The following is a 26,642-nucleotide window of genomic DNA, read 5'->3' as shown; positions in this document are numbered from 1 at the left end:
TAACTCAAAATATACATGATAATGCACATACTTTTTCTTGGCATAAATAAGGGGATTTTCAATTCAAATGCAATTATATAGAAATTTCCCTCCTAGTTTGGTGTGGTCACGTGACTTCTGTCATGAGCACAAACACCGTAGGCAGATATCTGAAGCTCACTAGAAGCAAGACCTCATGTTGATCATAGTGCTGCATTGTGCACATGAAATACGATTTGCTGGCTTCATTATTTCCCATTAGAAGAGCAAACTAAGCTCAATTGGTAAGGAAACATGTACTCTTCGAACTCTATGTTTAGTCCAATGAATGCCCTAGAAGAGCTTTAGTGACAAATACTCAGTACAACGACAGTTGTTTTTTTTCCATTTTCAGTTACTCTGCAATTAAACTCACAATACTGTGAAAATCTGATTGTAGGTGTTAATTGATTTTATTATTGCAACTTTTACTTCATTTTGCTTCATTTGAAATTAAATATGCATACACATGTGCTTGAAAACACTTTTGATTGACATTTCCTACTCTTTGCATTATTTAAAAAGGATAGTTCAGTACCATATACTTAATAGCCTAAGCAGTTATCTCATTTCATCCAGCAATTTTACATGGAAAGTCCCCAACTAACACAGACCACTAGAATCACCTAGAGAAGGGGTGGACTGAAAGAGAAAGACCGCAAAAGCAGAAAAATATTAAAAATGCTTTCCACAAGGAAAAGGAATTGTAATAATCGAAAAGATAGAAAATATCAGGAGTAGCAATTATTGGAAGAATAAAGATTGCAAAAATGTAACCAAATTGAAATATTTAACTGTGACACCAACAGAAACTTCTATCTGTGGAGAAAAACACCTCAACAGTGTGGACATTTCAAAAATTAAAAGGACAAAAGATGATAAAATTATGATCTCGTGGTGAGTGGGTTTTGTACAATGATTATACATTGGTTAATTGGATCCTCATTATAATGTACCATTTGGCTGACACCCAACCAGCAAATCAGACGTGGTCTAGTGTATTTGATAGTGAAGTGTGACTCAATGAAATTGAGACATCTACAACCTGCAGGTCTGATTAAGTAGCATGCAGACCTGCCAAACTGAAGGCAGGTTACTTCAAGGTCAACTACATATTTATGCCTAGTCTGTCTGTCCATATAAACATACAAAATGATGCGATACAAAATTACCAGCATACGAACGCCATTTCTGACACTCCTCTTACCACGTAAAAAAAAAATCGCTTAAATCTACATGGCAAATGATTTTACAAAACCACAGGAGAATACTGGGATAAGCAAAATAACAGGGAGAAATTGAAATCTCCGAGCTAAACATCAGGCACGGTTTAGTTTTGATTTATATATTTTAGAAATGAAACCCACACAGTTTAGTTAATTAAAACACCTAGAAGCATTGGTTCAAAAAGAAAGAATTGTAGGACATGCCTCAAACTGCACTTTCAATTCCATCTTTTTCCTTTTCTTTCATTAATATGCCCTCTTGTAGCCTTCTTCAGAAAGTAGAACGAGAGAGACAGTCCGGAGAGTGCAATCCTTTGTAACTATCAGCAATATCACTGAAATATCCCACGATGAGATATGCTTGATGGGGAGTGAGTAGTAGTTGGTGTTTCGCCTCCTGGGTGAGGCACTTTGCTATACAATTGATAGATATTAATAGATTAAATGAATGGGAAAAAAAGGTGGCAATTGGATTTCAATATATGCAAATTAGGTCATCTACATTTGACCTTAAAGGCCAGGACAAGCTATTTTCTTCATGGTGCAAAGCTAGACACAATGGAGAGCTGGGGATCTAGGCACAAAGAGAATTTGAATTACGTAAGTATATAAAGTAATCCAAGAAGCTAATGGAATGAGAGCAATTATATCCAGTGGTGTAGATACAAGGGTGAATAAGTCATGCTTCAACTTTATAACAGTTCAAGCAAGACCATACCTGGAGCAACGCAAACGCCACATCACAGGAACGTGAAACTGATGTGTAATTACGAAACATCTCTACATACAAAAGACGGTCAAAGATTTCAACACGCTTTCACAAATGGAAATTGGTTTTAATTTGGTGAGGAAGGCATTTGGCAAGCTTGCCTTCATCAGACACAGCATTGAGTATAGGGTTGTGGCAACATGTTACAGCTGTACAAGACATTGTAAGGCCACATTTGGAGTACTGCATACAGATCTGGTCACTCTGCTTTGGAAAGGAGGTTAATAAACTGGACAGGGTGCAAAAAATATTTACGAGGCTACTACCAAGACTGGAAGGTTTCAATTATAAGGAGAGACTGGATAAGCTGGAACTTTTTTCCTTGGAGGGTAAGAGGCTGAGGGGTGGCCTTACAAAGGTTTGTGAAATCATGAGGGGCATAGATAAAGCGAATCATTGAGGTCTTTTTCTCCATGGCAGGGGAGTCCAAAACTAGACGGCATTGTTCAAGGTGACAGGGAAAAGGTTCAAACAGGACGTGACGGTGGTGCGTATATAGAACGATTTTCCAGAGGAAGTGGTAGGGGCACGTACATTTACAGCATTTAAAAGACATTTAGACAGTTACATATTTGGAAAATGTTTCAAGGGATATGGGCCAAATGCAGTTAAATGGGGCAGCTCAGTTCAGGAAGCCTGGTCAGCATATGAGTTGGGCCAAAGGCTCTGTTTCCGAGGTGTATGACCCTATGACTCTGATTGTTCACTGTAAATTAGAGATCTTAATAGAAAATTGGGTAGAGATGGCTACATGGAGTTAGGTTGTAGATCAGCCATGGTCTCACTGATTGGTGGAGCAGGTTCAAGGGACTAAATGACAGAGTTCTGTTCCAAGGCCAAGCTCACTTTTTTAAGTTGCTCACCAAGGATTTGTGAGCTTAACAGCTTTGAGTAATGGCCAAGACTACATAGCCACTGCATGAACTACTCAGTTAGCAGTGAAAAGAAATGTTTGAGGATAGTTGTATTTGTGGACTAATTCAAAGGCTAATTTTAATATTTACACAATACAGGTAAGTGAATTCAGAAAACAGGGAAAAAAATAGAATTAACAAGAGGAGCACACAGCTAATGAAAAGAAAAATACTTGCACAAAACACAAGAATAGGATCCTTTGTTTTCTACTTGCCAAGAACATTTTTCAGACAAACAAAAACAGAACCTTCTGTAATATCCTGGCACTGCACTTGGAGAACAGACAATTAGTTAGCTCTCCAGTCTTCTGTCTTCAAAATGTTGACAAATTATCTGGACTGCTTACCAATTTTCTTATCAAACTTCCATGCTGGAAGAGCATCGTTGTGCTTCAAAGAGCTTTTGGCCGGCAGGGGAATGGTCACACAGATGGGGCCGTTCACTTGAACTTCAGTTCCATCACTATTCAAGAGATGAACACTCACTGCTGTCACAGGGGCCAGCTCAAACCTGCTGATGTTTCCTGCAAAACAGATGTCAGTATTAGCAGTAATAAAAAAAAGCTAAATACATTTTTAGTGTATCATGGTGAAACAAACAAAACGCCTACTATCTCATTCTGGCTAGCATTCATTGTTAGCACTGATGAGGAAAGCTGCTTCCGGGATTTGGGAAGCAAGTTATCCTCAACACTCAAAACATATTTATATTTATTGTTATTATTCGTTTCTCTGGGTGAGAATACCGTTCATAAAATGCACAACATAAACAGGTGCAATTGCACATATGGATTCCTCCAAGCAGCTACATTTCTCAATAACCGTTCAGTTACTGGAATGAACCATGATTGACACACAAGACCAGATTCACGCGATCAATATAAACAATATATTTAAAAATTTAAAATACAATAATGCTAACAGCTTCTAAAAGTTACCTGCAAATCACTGTTCATGAGATTAACACTCAATGAATCACGTCCTTAAATATAGTCCAATCAAATCTCCCATTTCATCTGATTGGACCAATTTTTAAAAAAAGGGTAATTGTTTCATAAAATTAGATCTACATTGCAACTAAATACAAATGTTTTATTAATGAAGAACAGTAATCAATATTGATGAATTGAACGGTTAAATTTAACTTCTCGATCTAACAACTTTTTAAAGCATGGTTCCAGAAAGGAAGATCTTAAGGCACAAGCATACAGATTAATGCAGATCGAAGCCACTCTGACTCTTAAGCCTGCTCCATTATTCCATGAGATCAACGCTGTCCTGACTATTTCACATCCCTGCCCAGCCCTGACAAACTTGGGAATGGAAGGTCACAAAAACTCAGTCTTAAAAATATTGGAAGACTGCTTCCAACGCCTTCTGAGGAAGAGAGTTCCAGACAGTTATGACCATCTGAGAGAAATGAATCCCACCTCTGTTTTAATGGACAACCCTTTATTTTTGAATAGTGACCCCGTGGTTCCAGTAAGAGAATAGCAGATAAAATTGGAAGAGAATTTACATGTGAATTCAAAATTTTATGAAGTGCGAGACTGCTGTGGATTTCAAAATAGCCAAACTATGATAGCTACATTGAGAGCTCGGATGACAGTACTGCAAACTGTATTTGCACAAATTAATGCAACTCTTTTTAAATGGGGAGAAGTAGCTCACTTGTCAATTCTGTGTGAATAGCAATATGGTAATACTGGGTTTACAGGTAACTGACAGCAATCCAAGTGGAAATGGATTGGATCACAAGTTATAGTTCGATAACAATTTAGTCTTTATTATTGTGATAGATTAAAGACTTGATGTGAATCAATGAACAAGATGCACACTTTATAAGCAATGCCTTGACAGTATTTAATACTCAAACAACCTTAGTAAAAACAGTCTAATTAGCTCATTACTGTTTACAGGACTTTGCTATCAGCAAATTAATTTGAGTGTTTCCTATATTACAACAGTGACTACACTTCAAAGATACTCCTTTGGATGTAAAGCAATTTGGGATATCCTGATGTTGTGAAGGATGTGACAGAGCTTGAAATTCTACAAGATACACAGACACAGCAATCTTGATTTCAGTTTGTCTTCAGAAAAGCAAAGTCCTGCTATCGCCTGAATGAGTGAAAACCTCATTGAAACATACAAGATTTTTCAGGGACTCAACAGGGTTGATGTGGAAAGGTTATCTTTCTTTGTGGGAGAATTGAGGACCAGGGAGCATCATCTCAAAGTAGAACAGAGATGAGGAGGAATTTCTTCTCAGACAGTCCTGAATCTGTTCAATTCTTTACCACAGAGGGCTGTGGAGAATAGACCACTGAGCATATTCAACAGACAGATTTTTACTCATGAGGAAATCAAAGTTTAGTGGGAAAAGGAGGAAACTGGAGTTGAGGATTATTTGATCAGCCATAATTTCATTGAAAGGCACTGCGTTAGTTTATTTTTGGGCGTCGTCCTAATTATTTTTAATTAATACTGGTTGGGCTAGCATTTATTGCTCATCTCTAAATGACCTTGAAAAAGTGGTGTCTTCTTGAACTGCTACAGTTCACTTAGTGTAGGTATGTGTTGTTCCAGGAGTTTGACCCAACAACACTGAGGGAACAGCTATTTATTTCCAATTCAGGATGGTGAATTGCTTTGTGGGGAATCTGAAAGTGGTGGGATTGCATTATGTCAACTGCCCTTGTCCTTCAAGGTGAAGTGGTCATGTGTTTGGAAAGTACTATTTAAGGAGCCTTAGTGAATTTGGCAGTGCATTTTGTAGACAGTACAGACTGCTGCTACTGATTTTGGTGGTGGAAGGGAGGAAATGTTTGTGGATGCAGTGCCAGTCAAACAGACTTCATTGGCCTGGATAGTGTTAAGTCTCTTGAGTGTTGTTGCAGCTACATTCATCCAGGCAAGAAAGGGGGAGTGTTTCATCTCATTGAAGAGCCTCTTCCAATCGTGGATGTTTGTTTACTGCTGAACTTCAAATAGGCCTTCAGACAAGGTTAAATAAAATATAAAGTCAGAGTGATACAGCAGAGAAACAGACCCTTTGCCCCAACATGCATGTCAACCTGGGTTCCTAAACTGAACTAGTCCCATTTGCCTGCGTTTGGCCGTAGATCTCTCTAAACCTTTCCTATTAATGTACTTGTCCAAATGTCTTTTAAATGTTGTAATGGCACCCGCCTTTACCACTTCCTCTGGCAGCTTGTTCCAGACACACACCATCTTCTGTGTGAATCAGTTGCTCTCATGTCCCTTTTAAATAATTCCCTCTCACTTATGCCTTCTACTTTTGGACTCCCAACCCTCAGAAAAGGACTTTGGCTATTTATTTCATCTATGTCCCTCATGATTTTATGAACCTCTATAAGGTGGCCCCTTAGACTCCTAGGCTCAAGGGAAAAATGTCCCTACATTTCCAGCTTCTCCCTAGAACTCAAACCCTCAAGTCAATCTATTTTGCACCCTTTCCAGTTTAATAACCTTCTTCCTAAAGAAGACCAGAATTGCACACAATACTCCAAATGTGACCTTACCAATGCCTTGCACAGCCGAAAATGACTTCCCAACTCCTACACTCAATGCTCTGACCAATGAAGGCAAGCCTGCCAAATGCCTTCTTCACCACCCTGTCTACCTGTGACACCACTTTCAAGGAATTATGAACCTGCACCTTAGATTTCTCTGTTCTACAATACTCCCTAGGACTCCACCATAAACTGCGTAAGTTCTGTCTGGTTCATCTCAACGAAATGCAACACCTAACATTTATTTAAAGTAAAAGCCATCTCCTATTCCTTGGTCAACTGGCCTAGGTGACTCTTATATAACTTTCTTCGCCGTCCATTATACCACCAATTTTGGTGTCATCCACAAACTTACTAAGCATGCTTCCTATATATTCATCCAAATTGTTCATAAAAATAATGAACAGAGTGCACCCAGCACTGATCCTTGAGGCACATCATTCGTCACAGGTGTCCAGTCTGAACAACAACCCTCTACCACCACCATCTGTCTCTGTATCGAGTTGGCTTGTCCTCCCTGGATCCCATGCGATCTAAACTTACTAACCATTCTACTTTGTGGGACCTTGTCAAGGGCCTCACAAATTCAAAAGCTTGAATATTTGTCCAGAGATGGAGTCAGGCATGTCAACAATGTCTTGCTATCAGCTAGTCTGCCTCCAGCTTATTTCCAGGGAGCCAGCTTCTGGGGATTTGATGGGTGGCAGGCCAAAGTAAAGGGAATTCACACACAGTGTGAATTTTCCAGATAACAGCCAGGATTCCCAGCCTGGCTGGAGCCCATTGATTGAATGTTGGTAATCCACTGACTACAGGCCAGAGCAATTAAAGGCACATCCTGATAAGCAGCTGACCATGGGAATCAGTGGGTTGTGAGATTCACAGCTGCAGCATCCTGGGAAACGTGCTCTCCACTGCAAGAACGGACTAACAGTGGTGGTCACGGTATAGATTACATCATTTACAAGACTTCTGAGGCTGCCTCTATTTTGTGGCACATTTATGGTCACCATCCTACAGCAAGCAACTCAGAGCTGCCGGCCATCCACACCCTCGGTGATCCCATTAGACCTCCCAGCCTAATTAGTTTGACTGCATGGTGGCTCAGTGGTTAGCACTGCAGCCTCACAGCACCAGGGACCTGGGTTCGATCCCAGCCTCGGGCGACTGTCTGTGTGGAGTTTGCACGTTCTCCCCGTGTCTGCATGGGTTTCTTCCAGGTGCTCCGGTTTCCTCCCACAGTCCAAAGATGTGCGGGCTAGGTGGATCAGCCATGCTAAATTGCCCGTAGTGTTCAGGGGTAATGGGAACTGCAGATGCTGGAGAATCCAAGATAATAAAGTGTGAAGCTGGATGAACACAGCAAGCCAAGCAGCATCTCAGGTGCACAAAAGCTGACGTTTCGGGCCTAGACCCTTCATCAGAGAGGGGTATGTTCAGGGCTATGTGGGTTATAGGGGGATGGGGTATGAGTGGAATGCTGCAAGGGGCGGTGTGGACTTGTTGGGCCGAAGGGCCTGTTTCCACACTGTAGGAAATCCAACCTAATAACTAAAAAAATCTCCTCCAGGGTCCTCAAATTCAGGTGACTGCCACAATTGGAACCTGGAGCTAAAATTCAATGCAATCGCAATTGATCAATGGCCATTCATTTGATGAAACATCATCCATCCAAAAGCCTAACTGTTTCTCTCTCCAACATGTTGCCCAAATCGCTGAGTCCTTCCAGCATTTTGGGTTTTTATCTCAAATTGCCAGGCTCAGCAGAATTTATCTTTTGCAGTATTTCTGATTAGGTTTATCGCTTAACATAAACAAATACATCAAGAACAGATAAAAAAGACCATGCTTAATTCTCCAGATATTCCAACTACTTTAAACGTGTGAGGAGACAAAATTCACAAGGAAAATCATGGGCTTCCTCACAAATAAACTTGAAATTTGTTAGCTGCAAAAGATCTCCTTTGCTAAATACTTGCAATGACAATTAGCACTGTAAAAGAAAACAGTAAATCAATGAAAACATTCTAAAACAGCTTTACTGTGCATGTTTGTGAATGTGTGGCATATATTAAAGGGATTGATAACATAAAGGCACAGGTTATCAAGTGGAATTAAGATGTTATGGCCATAAAAGAGACCTGGTTCAAAGAAGAACAATATTGGTTAAATATTCCAGTTCAGGAACGAAAGAAGAGGAACTGCAGTATTCATTAAGGAGGACAATGCAGTGTTGGAGAAAGAGAATATCCCAGAGGATTCATTATTAAATATTATATGTTGTCATAGTGAGAGACTTAAGTAACTGAAAGTAGGCAGAGATAGTGGTCGTGTAAATGGCAGAGAGGCTAAGCCAGAATGTAAATGAGAATTTTCTGCAGCAGTTCAAGGAGTGAAGAAGCAATGATTGACCTGGTTCTTGAGAATGAGGTGGGCCCAGTAGATCAAATGACAATGGGAGAAACATTTATGGGTTATTGATCATCACATCATAAGGTCTCTGACAGTGGAGAAGAACAGTGAACAAGTGATATTCAAATGGTAAAATGTTAGACAGTGACCACCTCAAATTAGAAAAAAATCTAACCATTGCCCTTTGACATTCAATGGCATCACCATCACTGAATCTGCCATTTACAAAATCATGGAGAGGCTTACCATTGAGCAAAAACTTAATGGAACAGCTTTACAAATTCAGTGGCTACAAGCACAGGTCAGAGGTTGAGAATCCCGCTACAGTGAGTAACGCAGGTCCTGACTTCCCAAAGTCTGTCCACAATATTGTGTGAAGTGTGTTGGAATACTCCCCAATTACCTGGATGAGTGCAACTCCAATGATACTCAAAAAGCTTGACACTACCCAGGAAAAATCATCTGGCTTGATCGGCATGATATCCACAAACTCAGTCCCTCCACAACCGATGTTTAGTAGTAGCAATGTGTACTGTCTACAAAATGTACTGCAGAATTTCACCAACAGTCCTTACAAAGCACTTTCCAAACCCATGACCAATGCCATCAAGGACAAGAGTAACTGATACATGGGAACAACACTACCTGCAGGCTTTCCTCCAAGCCATTACCATGGAATAATAAAAAAGAATGAGGACAATTAACTTAGACAGAGCTGACTCCATTGGGACCAAAGTGAAGCTGGCTGGGATATTTGGTGCCAAAGTCTGGCGGAAAAACCTGTAGGTGAACTGTGGATTACCTTCAAAGAAGAGATGCGTTAAGCACAGGCAAGATATAATCCCTTAAAGGGCAAATACCAAGCTCCCTGGATGAAAAAGTAAGAGGTATGGGATAGACTGTACTTATAGCTGACAATGCATTGGGACCAATTGCATACAACTGAGGATACCAAAGGAAGAGGGAGTGGAAATTGCAGAGGAACTGGCCAAATTTTCATTCTTCTGTAGCCTAAATGTTGTACCATCAGACTGGAGAAATGCCAGATTTTGCACTCTCATTCGAGGCAGATGGATAAGACTGCAATCAAAGAGCAGTTAGTTGCAATTTGAGAAATGATAATTCAGAACACAATTAATTGTGACGCGGACAACTGTGTGCAAGGAGAGACATCATGGGTTTTCTCAGTGATAATCATTTTTTAACAAACCTGGAGTCTTTGAAGAGGCATCAGAGAGGGGTTAATGATAATAAAGTGTGAATCTGGATGAACACAGCAGGCCAAGCAGCGTCTCAGGAGCACAAAAGCTGACGTTTCGGGCCTAGAACCTTCATCAGAGACGGGGATGGGGTGAGGGTTCTGGAATAAATAGGGAGAGAGGGGAAGGCGGACCGAAGATGGAGAGTAAAGAAGATAGGTGGAGAGGAGAGTATAGGCGGGGAGGTAGGGAGGGGATAGGTCAGTACAGGGAAGATGGATAGGTCAAGGAGGTGGGATGAGGTTAGTAGGTAGGAAATGGAGGTGCGGCTTGAGGTGGGAGGAAGGGATGGGTGAGAGGAAGAAAAGGTTAGGGAGGCAGAGACAGGCTGGGCTGGTTTTGGGATGCAGTGGGGGGAGGGGACAAACTGGTCTGGTTTTGGGATGCGGTGGGGGAAGGGGAGAAATCTCCCCTTCCCCCACCGCATCCCAAAACCAGCCCAGCCTGTCTCTGCCTCCCTAACCTGTTCTTCCTCTCACCAATCCCCTCCTCCCACCTCAAGCCACACCTCCATTTCCTACCTACTAACCTCATCCCACCTCCTTGACCTGTCCATTCTCCCTGGACTGACCTATCCCCTCCCTACTTCCCCACCTATACTCTCCTCTCCACCGATCTTCTTTTCTCTCCATCTTCGGTCCGCCTCCCCCTCTCTGCCTATTTATTCCAGAACCCTCACCCCATCCCCCTCTCTGATGAAGTGTCTCGACCCGAAACGTCAGCTTTTGTGCTCCTGAGATGCTGCTTGGCCTGCTGAGTTCATTCAGCTTCACACTTTATTATCTTGGATTCTCCAGCATCTGCAGTTCCCATTATCGCTAATACTTGTCAGCTGGTATTTTTATGGGTTGGAGGAACACTTGTGCTGGAATTCTCCTGGGGTTATTATTGGGACTCTTCATTTATATCCTGATATATATTAACGATATAGCCCTTTGTGTACCAGGGACTATTTAAAAGTTTGGGGAAGATACAAAACTTGGGAGCATTATAAACTGTGAGGAAGGCCATTATGGAGTTAGTGGAGTAGGCAGTGAAGCATCAGATGAAGTTCAATGCAGAGAAGTGAGAGATGCTACATTTTGGTAGAGAAAACACGGAGACAAAGTACAAAATAAGGCTGCTATTCTAAATGGTGTGCAGGAGGAGAGAGACCGGGGAAGATATGGGCATAAGTCATTAAAGGTGGCAGGATGGGCAAAGAGATCTGTTAATAAAGCATATTGTATCCTAGACTTTATTCATACAGGCATAGTGTACAAGAGCATGGAGACTGTGATGAACTTGTAAAGACACTAACTAGGCCTCAGCTGAAGTACTGTGTACAGTTCTAGTTACCATATTTCAGACAGGAAGTGAATGCATTGGAGACAGTGCAAAGAAGGTTTTGAAAATGGTTTCAGGAATGAGAAGCTTCAATTATGAAGGTAGACTGAAGAAGTTGGCATTTGGGAGGGAGAAAAGAGATTGGATTGATGTTTTCAAAACAATGAAAGAGCTGGCCAGAGCAGATGGGGAAAACTTTTCCTACTCATAAACAGGATTAAGAATGAGAGGGCATAGATTTAAACTAATTTCCAAAAGGTGCATATAGGATGTGAGAAGAAACTTTTTCAAATAGTGAGTAGTTAGGGTCTGGAAGGCACTGCCTGGAAGTATGATGGAGAGATTTATACCAGTAGGAGTAGCCATGTATGCTTTGTGTTTGATCATCTTAAAAACATTCCTCTGAGGAGAATGATCAAATTACTGTTTCGGTCTGATCATCTTAATGACTTTTCCTATTACTTTCTGCAGTGAGAAAATCAACATGAAGGCACTTTAGGTTTTTATTTACAGAGGGTATGTGACAATATTCTGTAGTCATATCAAATCATACTAGCTGTGTAAAGCAGTAAAATAGTTGGCCGTAATTGCTGCACCATTCCTGAAATGTATCTAAGAGAGCAATATGAAGAGGACTGGGTGCATTTTAACTCTGTGAAACAGTTTGCTCTGTTAGATATCTGTGCCTTACCTGTTCGATTTACATCAATTCCTTGTAGGTATGGGAAATTACCTACTTCCCAAGGGGTGGTAGCTACTGTAAGAAAAGCTACCAAATTTCTATAGTCTGACTTCTTTGGCAAGTTGAGAGACCTTCTCTGGAACTGGATTCGAGGCTGAATTAGAGCACCTATGGGTCAAAGCAAATAAGGACTTATCAATCACTTCTCAGATGAAATTACCATACAAATATTACCTTTCAAGGTCAACTAATGAAACGTAAAACAAACTATAAATTACTTTATTCCAGCACCCATTTTCTCAAGAATCCTAGAGTAAATAAAGATCGTAATGGCATCAGTTAGATCAGTTACATCTCAAAACATTTGAAGATGGGTGAGAGAAGAATCAGCTCTGATCATGGTTAAGGCAGAATTAGCCCAATTAATTTTGTGGTTAGGCTTTGCAATGCACCAAAAGAAGCCATAGATTTGTACTTTTCAAGTTAGGCTCCAATGATCTAATTATAGTTTGCAGGCAAGTTGTAGCTTCATGTAGTACACCGCTCCAGTTAACATGCCCTTAGGCTGTTTTATCAGCATTAATTAAAAGATCTCTGAGAAAAGATGTGCAGCAGTTTCTTAAGGATTTTATTCTTGATTCTCGTTACTTAAATCAGCCAGGAAGTTGGGTCATGGCTTGTTGGTGGCCCATGGTAGAGAATACTCCTTTACCATTGTATTTTGAAAGGAGGAATAAGGAGAGTAATTAAAGATGCAAGAAAGATAAAGGTTGCATCAAAGTTGAACTGCATCCACTGGTAGCTATCCATCCGCAACAACAAGTAGACCAGCAGTTCGACAGTAATGATCATATGGAATTCAGGACTTCAGAGATGCATATGCCAGTCTAAGCAAGGGAACTCAAAACATTTGCCGTGCAGGTGTCAGTGCCAATTGGAATAAACATTAGATGCATTCTTTCCTCAGATTTCCATACACATTATGCTTTGAGGACACTATTCTCTGTGACTTATTCTGTCTCTTCCTGACATACACCTTATTCTGTGCCACTCCATCTTTTAACTAACAGACAAGGTTTTCAATTTTTCACCACGCTGCATAGATGCTTGATAACTCACTCAAAATAGCAAAGAATGGAATGCATACTAGAAATATCATCAGCTCTGAAAAGACCGCAGATTGTTTTGTTCTTACGCATCACATCTATAATTTCCCATTACTCCTCCAGTGAGTTCCCACTGCTGGAAGCAACCTCACACATCTACAACACAATATGAAGCTGACCTGACTCTGCAATTTCTACTGGCCTCGGCACACTAATTCTGGACAGATAGTAAAAAGTCAAAAACTCACTGGAGACCCAAATACAACATTAACTTCATAAATCCAATTTACAAAATGTTGCAAAGTAACAATAAACAAAGTATACTGGAAAAATGTGGGTCTGGGTGGGATGTTCTTCGGAGAGTCAGTGCAGACATGATGGGCCAAATCGCTGCTGTCTGCACTGTAGGGATCTTATGATTCTAAATACATAGATTATCTCTCTTCCATAGTTGGAGATAATTGATGGGGTAGGGAAGAAGCCAATATTTATCAGACTACGTTGACTATCTAAGAAGAAACAATGATGTGATTTCACTAAACAGGTTATTTCAGAGGGACAAACGCCATGAATTGACATTTCTGTGGGTTAAAAGTAGAGGAAAATATGTCCTAAATTCTATGGTCATCATCAAAGCAATAGCATTCGCAGTGTTGGCCTTTAAGAAAATGTCTCACAAAGGTCTGGCAACCTCTGTTACATCAATGTCAGCTTTGTGAATGTCCATTTGAATCCAGTACAAGCCTATAGGATTTTCAGACGTCTGACAACAATAAATAATCAAACTGGCTAAACAACCAATCAGCTAATTCTCAGAGACCACAAACTAAGAAGTAAAAAGCATCAAATATCCTTCACATTTAAGACATTATCCAGACCTTAAAATAAATTAGTCTGATATATTTATTAGCACTTGAAATATCAAACTTTAAAAGTGTATTAAATGTTTGCAGTTACTGGAATAGAAACAGTTGACAGCACACAAACATGAAATCAGATTTCACGGCAAGGAAGGTTCTTCACCTGTGTTTAAAAACACAATTATCCCTCAGTGTTTAACAGCATGTGTATGGACTCTAAGTACTGTCATCAGTTTCAAAGGAGCAATGGTAGCGAATGCTGTTCTGGACAATGATATATATGTTTACACCATAAATCCCAGATTATAAGGATATCATTTTCTAAAAGTGCAAGAAAATATTGTATGATGTTTTTAAACATAGCTTACAAACATAAAAAGAAATGAAAATAGGACATAGTCTCTTGAAGAGATAATGGGAATTGCAGATGCTGGAGAATTCCAAGATAATAAAATATGAGGCTGGATGAACACAGCAGGCCAAGCAGCATCTCAGGAGCACAAAAGCTGACGTTTCGGGCCTAGACCCTTCATCAGAGAGGGGGATGGGGAGAGGGAACTGGAATAAATAGGGAGAGAGGGGGAGGTGGACCGAAGATGGAGAGTAAAGAAGATAGGTGGAGAGAGTATAGGTGGGGAGGTAGGGAGGGGATAGGTCAGTCCAGGGAAGACGGACAGGTCAAGGAGGTGGGATGAGGTTAGTAGGTAGATGGGGGTGCGGCTTGGGGTGGGAGGAAGGGATGGGTGAGAGGAAGAACCGGTTAGGGAGGCAGAGACAGGTTGGACTGGTTTTGGGATGCAGTGGGTGGGGGGGGGGGGGAAGAGCTGGGCTGGTTGTGTGGTGCAGTGGGGGGAGGGGACGAACTGGGCTGGTTTAGGGATGCAGTAGGGGAAGGGGAGATAGTTTCTTGAAGGCAGTTTTGGTGTGACATCTCGTCTTTCTATTCAAGAAACGGTTTGAAATTATTCTGTCAGTACATACCCTGAAATCCGGAGACAATCTGAACAACGTCTTCATACACCATTAGGGTTGCTGACCGTTCAGGTTGGAGAAGCAAGCTCACAGATGAAAACACTGATAAAGAAATAGGTCAAAATAGATGTGTATATTAACTGAGTTCTCGTGGCATTGCAAAAACTTAAAAAGTACAGAACTTTTAAAAAAAACCATTTTCCAAAAACTGTAATGTTACAACTTACAAACTTTTGCGCATTAATTTTAGAATGGTTATTAATTTGGATGGTAAATAAATTGTTCAGTCATCATACTGCAATGTGGAGGACTTCTCGCACAATCTTGCAATTTACAAGTGAATGGCATGATAGCATCATAGATGATTGGCAACTCATAATTGTGCAGATAACAATATTAGCACAGTGGCTCCAGACAAGCCCCTTTCAGGCTGTGAATTAATGTTTTCCAGTCAATTAATTTTTCATGAAACAGACTACAAGGTCATCTTTGTAGGGTCTCTAGGCTCCTTTTGGTCTATTGGATCCCTGTAACCAACATTTTGATAAATGCAAACCCGCAAAAAGAAAGTGCAACATTGCAATGGATTCCGGAATCGGATAAGCATCCTTCCTGTATAATACAATTTTAAAAAGCAACTGACATCTTTTCATTGAAAAAACATTCAACAATTCAAATTAAGAAAATAAATTATTTAAAGTTATATGAAAATTAATTATTCTTGGAGATTCGTTTTGAAATTTGCTTTACAATGAAGTTCAGGATCAGCATCCATTATTCCTTTATCCAATACTCCCAAAAATATAACTGAATGGTCTCCTTACCCTTTAGTTCACTCACATCTTTTAGCAATTAGTGAGCATAGTTTAATCTAGATTAATTGTTGGGCATTTTTGCAGCAGAAGTGACTGATGCTACAACTTAAAATTTTCAGCAACAGTTTTCAGGGGTGATACTGAAATACTATTCAAGTATTTCAGTTTAAATTAATACACATGACTGGAAATGCCGGTGTTATTGTAACTGCTTTGAATTGTGGACGTTTCCTTTTCACGATTACAAAACTTAGTCTCGCTTCATGGAGAAATGCTCAGAGTGTTTTAAGGTTTGTGGTGTTGTTTAAGATATAAAGCTAGTGTGTCTAATAGATAACTTTCACATATATTGTCAACAATCAACTCAACTTACTCCTTTCTCCACCTGCCTTTTCAAATTCTTAAACACACAACATAAAGTTGATTATGAGAGCCAGACAGATTATAAAAGCCAGACAGAAAAACAGAGATGGAGGGAGATCACGAAAGTGAAAACCTATGCGCCGATGACAGCAAATGCCAAATTGAGAATAGAATCATGCAACTGAAAAAAAACACCCACCCCCTCAACATCATTTTTTCGCAAAGGTATTCAGCCTCTGCTTTATCAACTTAGTTGAAAGTAGGTACACCTACAATGTATAGAACATTGTGGGTAAGAATCTGTATCCGATTACACTGTGGAATTAGATGTCGCGGCTCCACCCTATAATTGAGGGAAAATCTTTTAACATGCATGTGGGAGATTTACTTTAACAATAGAACACTGGCAAATAAAACGTAGGAAGTAGACACAGTTGCCTGATTTTCAACACCTTTTTATGATTAACTTAATATGGCCCAATGGTAATTTAAGTTCAAGTGGTGCATTTTATTGCCATTCTTCAGTACGTTGATCCAGTCAGGAATTCCCAAAAGGAATTGACAGAATGAGAAAATCTGCACAGAGCTGTGATGTACACTAGTTCAAATGGGTTGAACAGGAGGTACAGGGGGTCAGTTCTACAGGTCTACACATTCATGAGATACTTTGCCAGAGCTTAGAATGTAAGAATACAATTATGTGCTTCTGATCATTTTGGAGGGCAGATTCCTTTACGAGGAGTTATTTTTTGCTGAGCGTTACTGGAGATGGATGTTAAGGATGGTATGATAAGAATGGTGAGAGAATGTTTATTATTTTATGCAGCACTATGAACCATTATTTTATGCATTAGTAATTTTACGACATGTTTATAATCACAAGCACAATACATTTTAGATGGCTAGCACTTACATCAAGTTAAATACTTTCATCAAATGCCAAGACTTCCAGGCTTGCTTACTGTGCTAGGAGCTTATTCATACCTATTCCTCATTGCTCATAAATTCACTCTCCACTGATCACAAGCTAGATCTCTTGGCAGCTGTCCACACAATCATTTAAAAGCACAGCCTCCACAGGTGCCAGTTTAGTTCAGCTAGCAGCACATTCAGTTCTTGGTCAGACATTTGCTGCTTTGAGCCACATAAACACTGATTTCCACTCATAATCTGAAGTGCTGTCAAAGGTACCATCTTCCAGGCAATAAACTAATGTCTTGCCACCTGATTCTGTGGCTCATGTGGGCATAAAGGAAGTTCTACAGCCTTATTTGAAGGCGATAAAGGTTTGCCTGTTAACAAATTTTCACCTTTAGGGCCTCTGGTGGACAGCTTGCTAAGAATGTGATATCGTCTTCTAAAATTTTCATCTAATGCTGTTAACTTAGGAAAAAAATCACGACTATTAAGAGCACAATGGGAAAGGCTAATGATATTTGCAAATCAGTGAGTACCCACTGTTAAAGCAAAATGAAGAAAAAACTCAAAAAAATCTAGCTCCCTGCCAAATCTTCAGGCACCAAATGTCTCACTGCTATTACTTTTGAAATGTCGTTAATTAATAGTCATGAAAGAAATCTGTTGTGGTCGATATTTAACAGGAAATAAAAGCAGTATCAGTAGCAAGGTGGGCTTTGAAAAGAACTAACCTTCTTCCTTTTACCATCTCCAGAAGAAAATAGTAATATTTCTAGGGGCCCAACAGAAGTACATCAGTTAGCTGGTCAGCAAGATCATTTTGAAGAACTAATCAAATCTGCTGATCTCCCAGTTCCAGCTGCCCCGAATCAGTCTGCAATTCCTGTTGCCAGACCAGTAAAAGACAAATGTAAGCTGGCCAAAAAACACCCTCTCAAAGCTAACACCAGTTACAGAGGTGAACAACACCGCCAACCAATAATCCTGATAACAGCTAGTACGTCGGCGATCTCAGCAAAGCTGCCAACTTAAAACTCAGTCCTGCACTATTTCTGTGTTGATGTTCCCACATCAGCACAGTAACCACGTTTCCTTGCATCACAATGCACATTTTCCAAGTTCTTTCAGATTTTATTTTATTCTAAACCACCAACATGCCCCCCCAAAACCTGCACAGCTTCAAATTTTGTTAATAGTTACCAGTGAGTTAATATTTTGGTAAAAATCAAAAGAACTGTGGATAGTGTAAATCAGAGACAGAAACAAAAATTGTTGGAAAAGTTCACCAACTCTGCCAGCATCTGTGGACAGAAATCAGAGTTAACATTTCGGATCATGTTCTGAAGAAGGGTCACTCAACCCAAAACGTTAACTGATTTCTCTCAACGGTTAACATTTTAGTGCCGGAAATTCAGCACACAATTAAAATGAAAACATGCTTCTTTTGGCTTGAGACATAATTTTTTTCTTCATTCACAGGATGAGTGTTGCTGTCTAGGCAGCATTTATTGCCCATCCCTAATTGCCCAGAGGGCAGTTAAGAGTCAACCACATTGCTGTGGGTCTGGAGTCACATGTAGGTCAGACCAGGTAAGGACAGTGGTTTCCTTCCCTGAAGGACATTAGTGAACCAGATGGTTTATTCCTGACAATCGGCAATGCATTCATGGTCATCGTTAGACTCTGAATTCCAGATATTTATTCAAATTCCACCAACTGGTTCGAACCCGGGTCAACCAGAACATTATCTGGGTCTCCAGATTAACAGTGCAGTGATAACGACACTCAACCATTGCCTCAGCATGCAATGCAAAAGGACAGATAATAAGTGTTTGCATTTTCACAACCAGAACTTCTTGAGGTCTAACTAAATACCATTTAAGCATTTGATACTGAAGTGTTCATGATAATACAGATGGAACAAGTATTTTACCAATTACATTTGTAATCGTGGTATACTTTGGCTCCTGAAACAAGCAAGTTAAATGACTGATGAAAACGACAGCTTTCTTGCAGTTAATTCAAGATTCCTATATCACTCATAAATATAGGAACAGAGTTAAGCCATTTATCTTGAGCTTGCTGCACCAATCAGTGATGATCTGTGACCTGACCTCATATCCCAGCTTTATCCCATATCTCATGATGGCAAGAGGTAACAAAAACTCAGACTTCAGTTTCAAAATTATCAATTGATATCATATCGATTATAATTTACTGAAGTGATTTCCAAACATCTACCATCTTTTGCTAATGAGTTGTTTTCCAATATTACTCCAGAAAAGCTCTTTTTCTAATTTCGAAAGTACTAAACTTCACAACCAGTGGAAATGCTTTTCTCCATCTATGTAAGTTACCCTGATTAAGATCTTAAAAATGCTGACATTAATCTTGAAAGCTACAAGGAATTCAATCACATTTTGTGCAATTTGTCCTCATAATTTTTGGAGTTCTGGTATCGGTCCGGAAAATGCAAGCTACAAATCCAAAACCAATTTATCCTTTTCAAGGATAATGGGAACTGCAGATGCTGGAGAATTCCAAGATAATAAAATGTGAGGCTGGATGAACACAGCAGGCCCAGCAGCATCTCAGGAGCACAAAAGCTGACGTTTCGGGCCTAGACCCTTCATCAGAGAGGGGGATGGGTTGAGGGTTCTGGAATAAATAGGGAGAGAGGGGGAGGCGGACCGATGATGGAGAGTAAAGAAGATAGGTGGAGAGAGTATAGGTGGGGAGGTAGGGAGGGGATAGGTCAGTCCAGGGAAGACGGACAGGTCAAGGAGGTGGGATGAGGTTAGTAGGTAGATGGGGGTGCAGCTTGGGGAGGGAGGAAGGGATGGGTGAGAGGAAGAACCGGTTAGGGAGGCAGAGACAGGTTGGACTGGTTTTGGGATGCAGTGGGTGGGGTGGGAAGAGCTGGGCTGGTTGTGTGGTGCAGTGGGGGCAGGGGACGAACTGGGCTGGTTTAGGGATGCAGTAGGGGAAGGGGAGATTTTGAAACTGGTGAAGTCCACATTGATACCATATGGCTGCAGGGTTCCCAGGCGGAATATGAGTTGCTGTTCCTGCAACCTTCGGGTGGCATCATTGTGGCACTGCAGGAGGCCCATGATGGACATGTCATCTAGAGAATGGGAGGGGGAGTGGAAATGGTTTGCGACTGGGAAGTGCAGTTGTTTGTTGCGAACTGAGTGGAGGTGTTCTGCAAAGCGGTCCCCAAGCCTCCGCTTGGTTTCCCCAATGTAGAGGATGCCGCACCGGGTACAGTGGATGCAGTATACCACATTGGCAGATGTGCAGGTGAACCTCTGCTTAATGTGGAATGTCATCTTGGGGCCTGGGATAGGGGTGAGGGAGGTGGTGTGGGGGCAAGTGTAGCATTTCCTGCGGTTGCAGGGGAAGGTGCCGGGTGTGGTGGGGTTGGAGGGCAGTGTGGAGCGAACAAGGGAGTCACGGAGAGAGTGGTCTCTCCGGAAAGCAGACAGGGGTGCGGATGCAAAAATGTCTTGGGTGGAGGGGTCGGATTGTAAATGGCGGAAGTGTCGGAGGATGATGCGTTGTATCCGGAGGTTGGTAAGGTGGTGTGTGAGAACGAGGGGGATCCTCTTAGGGCGGTTGTGGCAGGGGCGGGGTGTGAGGGATGTGTTGCGGGAAATACGGGAGACGCGGTCAAGGGCGTTCTCGATCACTGTGGGGGGAAAGTTGCGGTCCTTAAAGACCTTGGACATCTGGGATGTGCGGGAGTGGAATGTCTTATCGTGGGAGCAGATGCGGCGGAGGCGGAGGAATTGGGAATAGGGGATGGAATTTTTGCAGGAGGGTGGGTGGGAGGAGGTGTATTCTAGGTAGCTGTGGGAGTCGGTGGGCTTGAAATGGACATCAGTTACAAGCTGGTTGCCTGAGATGGAGACTGAGAGGTCCAGGAAGGTGAGGGATGTGCTGGAGATGGCCCAGGTGAACTGAAGGTTGGGGTGGAAGGTGTTGGTGAAGTGGATGAACTGTTCGAGCTCCTCTGGGGAGCAAGAGGCGGCGCCGATACAGTCATCAATGTACCGGAGGAAGAGGTGGGGTTTGGGGCCTGTGTAGGTGCGGAAGAGGGACTGTTCCACGCAACCTACAAAGAGGCAGGCATAGCTGGGGCCCATGCGGGTGCCCATGGCCACCCCCTTAGTCTGTAGGAAGTGGGAGGAGTCAAAAGAGAAGTTGTTGAGTGTGAGGACGAGTTCAGCTAGGCGGATGAGAGTGTCGGTGGAGGGGGACTGGTCGGGCCTGGGGACAGGAAGAAGCGGAGGGCCTTGAGGCCATCTCCATGCGGAATGCAGGTGTACAGGGACTGGACGTCCATGGTGAATATGAGGTGTTGGGGGCCAGGGAATTGGAAGTCCTGGAGGAGGTGGAGGGCGTGGGTGGTGTCACGGACGTAGGTGGGGAGTTCCTGGACCAAAGGGGAGAAAATGGAGTCCAGAGAGGTGGAGATGAGTTCGGTGGGGCAGGAGCAGGCTGAGACGATGGGTCGACCAGGGCAGGCAGGTTTGTGGATTTTGAGAAGGAGATAGAAACGGGCCGTGCGGGGTTGGGGAACAATGAGGTTGGAGGCTGTGGGTGGGAGGTCCCCTGAGGTGATGAGGTCGTGAATGGTGTTGGAGGTGATGGTTTGGTGCTCGGGTGCGGGGTCATGATTGAGGGGGCGGTAGGAGGTGGTGTCGGAGAGTTGGCGTCTGGCCTCGGCGATGTAGAGGTCAGTGCGCCATACTACCACTGCGCCACCCTTGTCTGCGGGTTTGATGGTGAGGTTGGGGTTGGAGCGGAGGGAGCGGAGGGCTGCCCGTTCTGCGGGGGAGAGGTTGGAGTGGGTGAGAGGGGTGGAGAGGTTGAGGCGGTTGATGTCTCGACGGCAGTTGGAGATGAAGAGGTCGAGGGATGGTAGGAGGCCTGGGGGTGGTGTCCAGGAGGAGGACTTGTGTTGGAAGCGGGTGAAGGGGTCAGTGGAAGGAGGGTTAGGTGCCTGGTTGAAGAAGTAGGCATGGAGGCGAAGACGGCGGAAAAACTGCTCTACGTCCAACCATGACTGGTATTCGTTGATGTGTGGTTGTAGGGGGACAAAGGTGAGCCCCTTACTAAGGACTGACTGTTTGTCCTCAGTCAGTGGGAGGTCTGGGGGGGATGGTGAAGATGCGGCAGGGCTCAGTGTGGCTGTCTACTCTGGGGTTGCTGGCTGTGGAGGTTGTGGGCGGAGCGATGAGGTCATCCCTATACACCTGTATACCTCATGCAGATGGCCTCAAGGCCCTCCGCTTCTTCCTGTCCCGCAAGCCCGACCAGTCCCCCTCCACCGACACTCTCATCCGCCTAGCTGAACTCGTCCTCACACTCAACAACTTCTCTTTTGACTCCTCCCACTTCCGACAGACTAAGGGGGTGGCCATGGGCACCCGCATGGGCCCCAGCTATGCCTGCCTCTTTGTAGGTTGCGTGGAACAGTCCCTCTTCCGCACCTACACAGGCCCCAAACCCCACCTCTTCCTCCGGTACATTGATGACTGTATCGGCGCCGCCTCTTGCTCCCCAGAGGAGCTCGAACAGTTCATCTACTTCACCAACACCTTCCACCCCAACCTTCAGTTCACCTGGGCCATCTCCAGCACATCCCTCACCTTCCTGGACCTCTCAGTCTCCATCTCAGGCAACCAGCTTGTAACTGATGTCCATTTCAAGCCCACTGACTCCCACAGCTACCTAGAATACACCTCCTCCCACCCACCCTCCTGCAAAAATTCCATCCCCTATTCCCAATTCCTCCGCCTCCGCCGCATCTGCTCCCACGATAAGACATTCCACTCCCGCACATCCCAGATGTCCAAGTTCTTTAAGGACCGCAACTTTCCCCCCACAGTGATCGAGAACACCCTTGACCACGTCTCCCGTATTTCCCGCAACACATCCCTCACACCCCGCCCCCGCCACAACTGCCCCAAGAGGATCCCCCTTGTTCTCACACACCACCCCACCAACCTCCGGATACAACGCATCATCCTCCGACACTTCCGCCATTTACAATCCGACCCCACCACCCAAGACATTTTTCCATCCCCTCCCCTGTCTGCTTTCCGGAGAGACCACTCTCTCCGTGACTCCCTTGTTCGCTCCACACTGCCCTCCAACCCCACCACACCCGGCACCTTCCGCTGCAACCGCAGGAAATGCTACACTTGCCCCCACACCTCCTCCCTCACCCCTATCCCAGGCCCCAAGATGACATTCCACATTAAGCAGAGGTTCACCTGCACATCTGCCAATGTGGTATACTGCATCCACTGTACCCGGTGCGGCTACCTCTACATTGGGGAAACCAAGCGGAGGCTTGGGGACCGCTTTGCAGAACACCTCCACTCAGTTCGCAACAAACAACTGCACCTCCCAGTCGCAAACCATTTCCACTCCCCCTCCCATTCTCTCGATGACATGTCCATCATGGGCCTCCTGCACTGCCACAATGATGCCACCCGAAGGTTGCAGGAACAGCAACTCATATTCCGCCTGGGAACCCTGCAGCCATATGGTATCAATGTGGACTTCACCAGTTTCAAAATCTCCCCTTCCCCTACTGCATCCCTAAACCAGCCCAGTTCGTCCCCTCCCCCCACTGCACCACACAACCAGCCCAGCTCTTCCCCCCCACCCACTGCATCCCAAAACCAGTCCAACCTGTCTCTGCCTCCTTAACCGGTTCTTCCTCTCACCCATCCCTTCCTCCCACCCCAAGCCGCACCCCCATCTACCTACTAACCTCATCCCACCTCCTTGACCTGTCCGTCTTCCCTGGACTGACCTATCCCCTCCCTACCTCCCCACCTATACTCTCTCCACCTATCTTCTTTACTCTCCATCATCGGTCCACCTCCCCCTCTCTCCCTATTTATTCCAGTTCCCTCTCCCCATCCCCCTCTCTGATGAAGGGTCTAGGCCCGAAACGTCAGCTTTTGTGCTCCTGAGATGCTGCTTGGCCTGCTGTGTTCATCCAGCCTCACATTTTATTATCCTTTTCAAGGCTTGCCTTGTAATACTTTCATTACTTAATGAGTCATCAAATCAAAATACTGTAGAGCTGCAGTGTAACTTAATAACTCTTTGTACTTTTATTCCTCTCGCTATACAGAAAAATAACAGCACTCCACTACATTAATGATTACACTTCATGGCCCGTGGCATTCTTTGGGACATCCTGTATAATGCAAGTTTTTTATTCTTTACTTATAAATGTCTTAACATCAGAGGGTTGGTGTTAACAGTTGAACTTACTTACAACTTGTCAAGAGTAATGGAATTGGACTAAAGTAACTTTGGGAATTAGTGAATGAGCATCGTGTGCGGTGAAAGGTTTTGGAATTCAATCTCCTTTCCTATTACTCTGTTTCCTTTAACTCACTCTCTCTTGCTGACCAAATGGGTGAATGAACAAAAAAGTCAAGTTTTCTTTTCAATTTCTAACAGTATCTGAGCTAATTCTAGCTGTGAGACCTTAGAAGGTAAGCCTGAAATTAATTCCAGATGTGTCAACATCACTTTCAACATCACCTCCTCGCTTGATACTGCTTTAATTTCTATCTTTAATTTATCTGCTAACTCTCTCAACTTAACCTTATTCAAAAGGTGTTGCTGAACAAAGAGACCTCGAAGAACAGGTTCATATTTCCTTGAAATTGGAGTTGCAGGTAGACAGGATAGTGAAGGAGGTGTTTGGTATGCTTACCTTTAATGGTCAGTGCATTGAGTATAGGAGTTGGGCGGTCATGTTGCGGATGTACGGGACATCGATTCGGCCATTTTTGGAATACTGTGGTCTCCTGGTCTCCCTACTGCATCAAGGACGTTGTGAAACTTGACAGGATTCAGAAAAGATTTAAAAGGGTGTTGCCAGGCGTTGGAGGGACTGAATAGCCTGGGTGTACTTGCCCTGGAGTGTCGGAGTTTGAGGAGTGACCTTATAGAGGTTTATAAAATCGTGAGGGACTTCGATTGGGTAAATATTCAAGGTCTTTTCCCCAGGATCGGGGAGTCCAAAACTAGAGGGCATTGGATTAAGGGGAGAAGGGAAAGATTTAAAATGGACCTAAGTTGCAACTTTATCACGCAGAGGGTGGTGCACATATGGCATAAGCTGCCAGAGGAAGTGGTGAAGGCTGGTACAATTACAACATCTAAAAGGCATCTGGATGGGTATATGAATAGGAAGAGTTCACAGGGATACAGACTAAATACTGGTAAATGGCACCAGATGTATTTAGGATGTCTGGTCAGCATGGACACGTTGGATCGAAGGGTCAATTTTCTGTGCTGTACATCTCTACGACTCTATACTCTACTGTTGGGTCTTCAATTCCCAGAAAACTCTTAGCAACATTCAAAGTCAACTTGAAAATCCAATCCAGACAGTAAATCTCACTTCAACATTCCTGTATTATGTTCTGCATTTAATGTGCTCATTTGCTTAGGTGAGACATAGATCCCTCTTAAATTACTTTAAATGCTGTTCAACAGCCTGACCTGTTATGACCCCAACTGAAGGCACAATTGAACAAGATAGATCACAGAATGAATTCTAGCCTGATTGAACTTTATTTTAGTCAATGTTTAAGGAGCCTCATAGTGCCAAGGACCTGGATTCAATTCCACCCTCGGATTTCACCCTCTTTATGGAGCTTGCATGTTCTCCCTGTGTCAGTGTGGCCTTTCTCTGGGTGCGCCAGTTTCCTCCCACAGTCCAAAGATGTGCAGGCTAGGTAGATTGGCCATGGTAATGCACGGACATGGGTATGGGGTGGGTCTGAGTGTGATGCACTTCAGGGGGTCAGTGTAGACTTTACTGGGCCAAATAGCCTGCTTCCCCACTGCAGGGATCATTTGAATGTGGTGGTTATTCACGGAAACATAGTCACTTGAGGATGCAGAGTTTCTTTATCAACAGTTTATTACACAAAACGCAAAAACTGAACAATCCAACAATGAGTAGCACAATATTACAACCTAAATCTGCAACATCACTTTAAGAATAGTACAGCACAGGAATGGGTTCTCTGGCCCACCAAGCCTGTGCCGACATAATGTCTTTCTAAACAAAAAAACCTTTTGCCTCTACATGGACCGTGTCCCTTTATTCTCTGCCTATTCATGTATCTGTCAAGATACCTCTTAAATATTGCTATTGGGTACCTCTCCACTACTTCCTCTGGCAGTGCATTTCACTCACTTACCATCCTCTTTGTAAAAGATCCTGCTTCACCCATCTCCTTTAATTTTTTTCCCCTTTTATCTTAAACCTACGTCCCCTAGTAATTAACATTTACACTCCGGAAAACGTCTCCAACTATCCATTCCTCTCTTAATTTTGTAAGCTTCAATCAAGTCATACCTTGACAATCAACTAAGAATAAACCAAAATTTATCTAATCTCTCCTCATAGCTA

The 26,642-nt window shown here is 43.0% G+C and overlaps 1 protein-coding gene across 2 annotated transcripts in view; it reads right to left on the bottom strand.

Moving 5' to 3' along the window:
• fam171a1 (family with sequence similarity 171 member A1) overlaps positions 1-26,642 on the bottom strand; it is a 182,629-nt gene that overhangs the window by 29,502 nt on the left and 126,485 nt on the right. For both annotated transcript variants that reach the window (XM_048562980.2, XM_048562987.2), the window contains exons 3-5: positions 15,090-15,182; positions 12,152-12,310; positions 3,275-3,451 (exon numbers count right to left, since the gene is read on the bottom strand). In XM_048562980.2, coding sequence (XP_048418937.1) covers positions 3,275-3,451; positions 12,152-12,310; positions 15,090-15,182 — 429 coding nt within the window. The remainder of the gene's footprint in view (positions 1-3,274; positions 3,452-12,151; positions 12,311-15,089; positions 15,183-26,642) is intronic.

The sequence above is a fragment of the Stegostoma tigrinum genome, chromosome 2 (genome assembly GCF_030684315.1).
Source record: "Stegostoma tigrinum isolate sSteTig4 chromosome 2, sSteTig4.hap1, whole genome shotgun sequence".
NCBI lineage: Eukaryota > Metazoa > Chordata > Chondrichthyes > Orectolobiformes > Stegostomatidae > Stegostoma > Stegostoma tigrinum.
The sequence above is the reverse complement of the archived record's forward strand: the minus strand, read 5'-3'. Positions and strand labels throughout refer to the sequence as shown.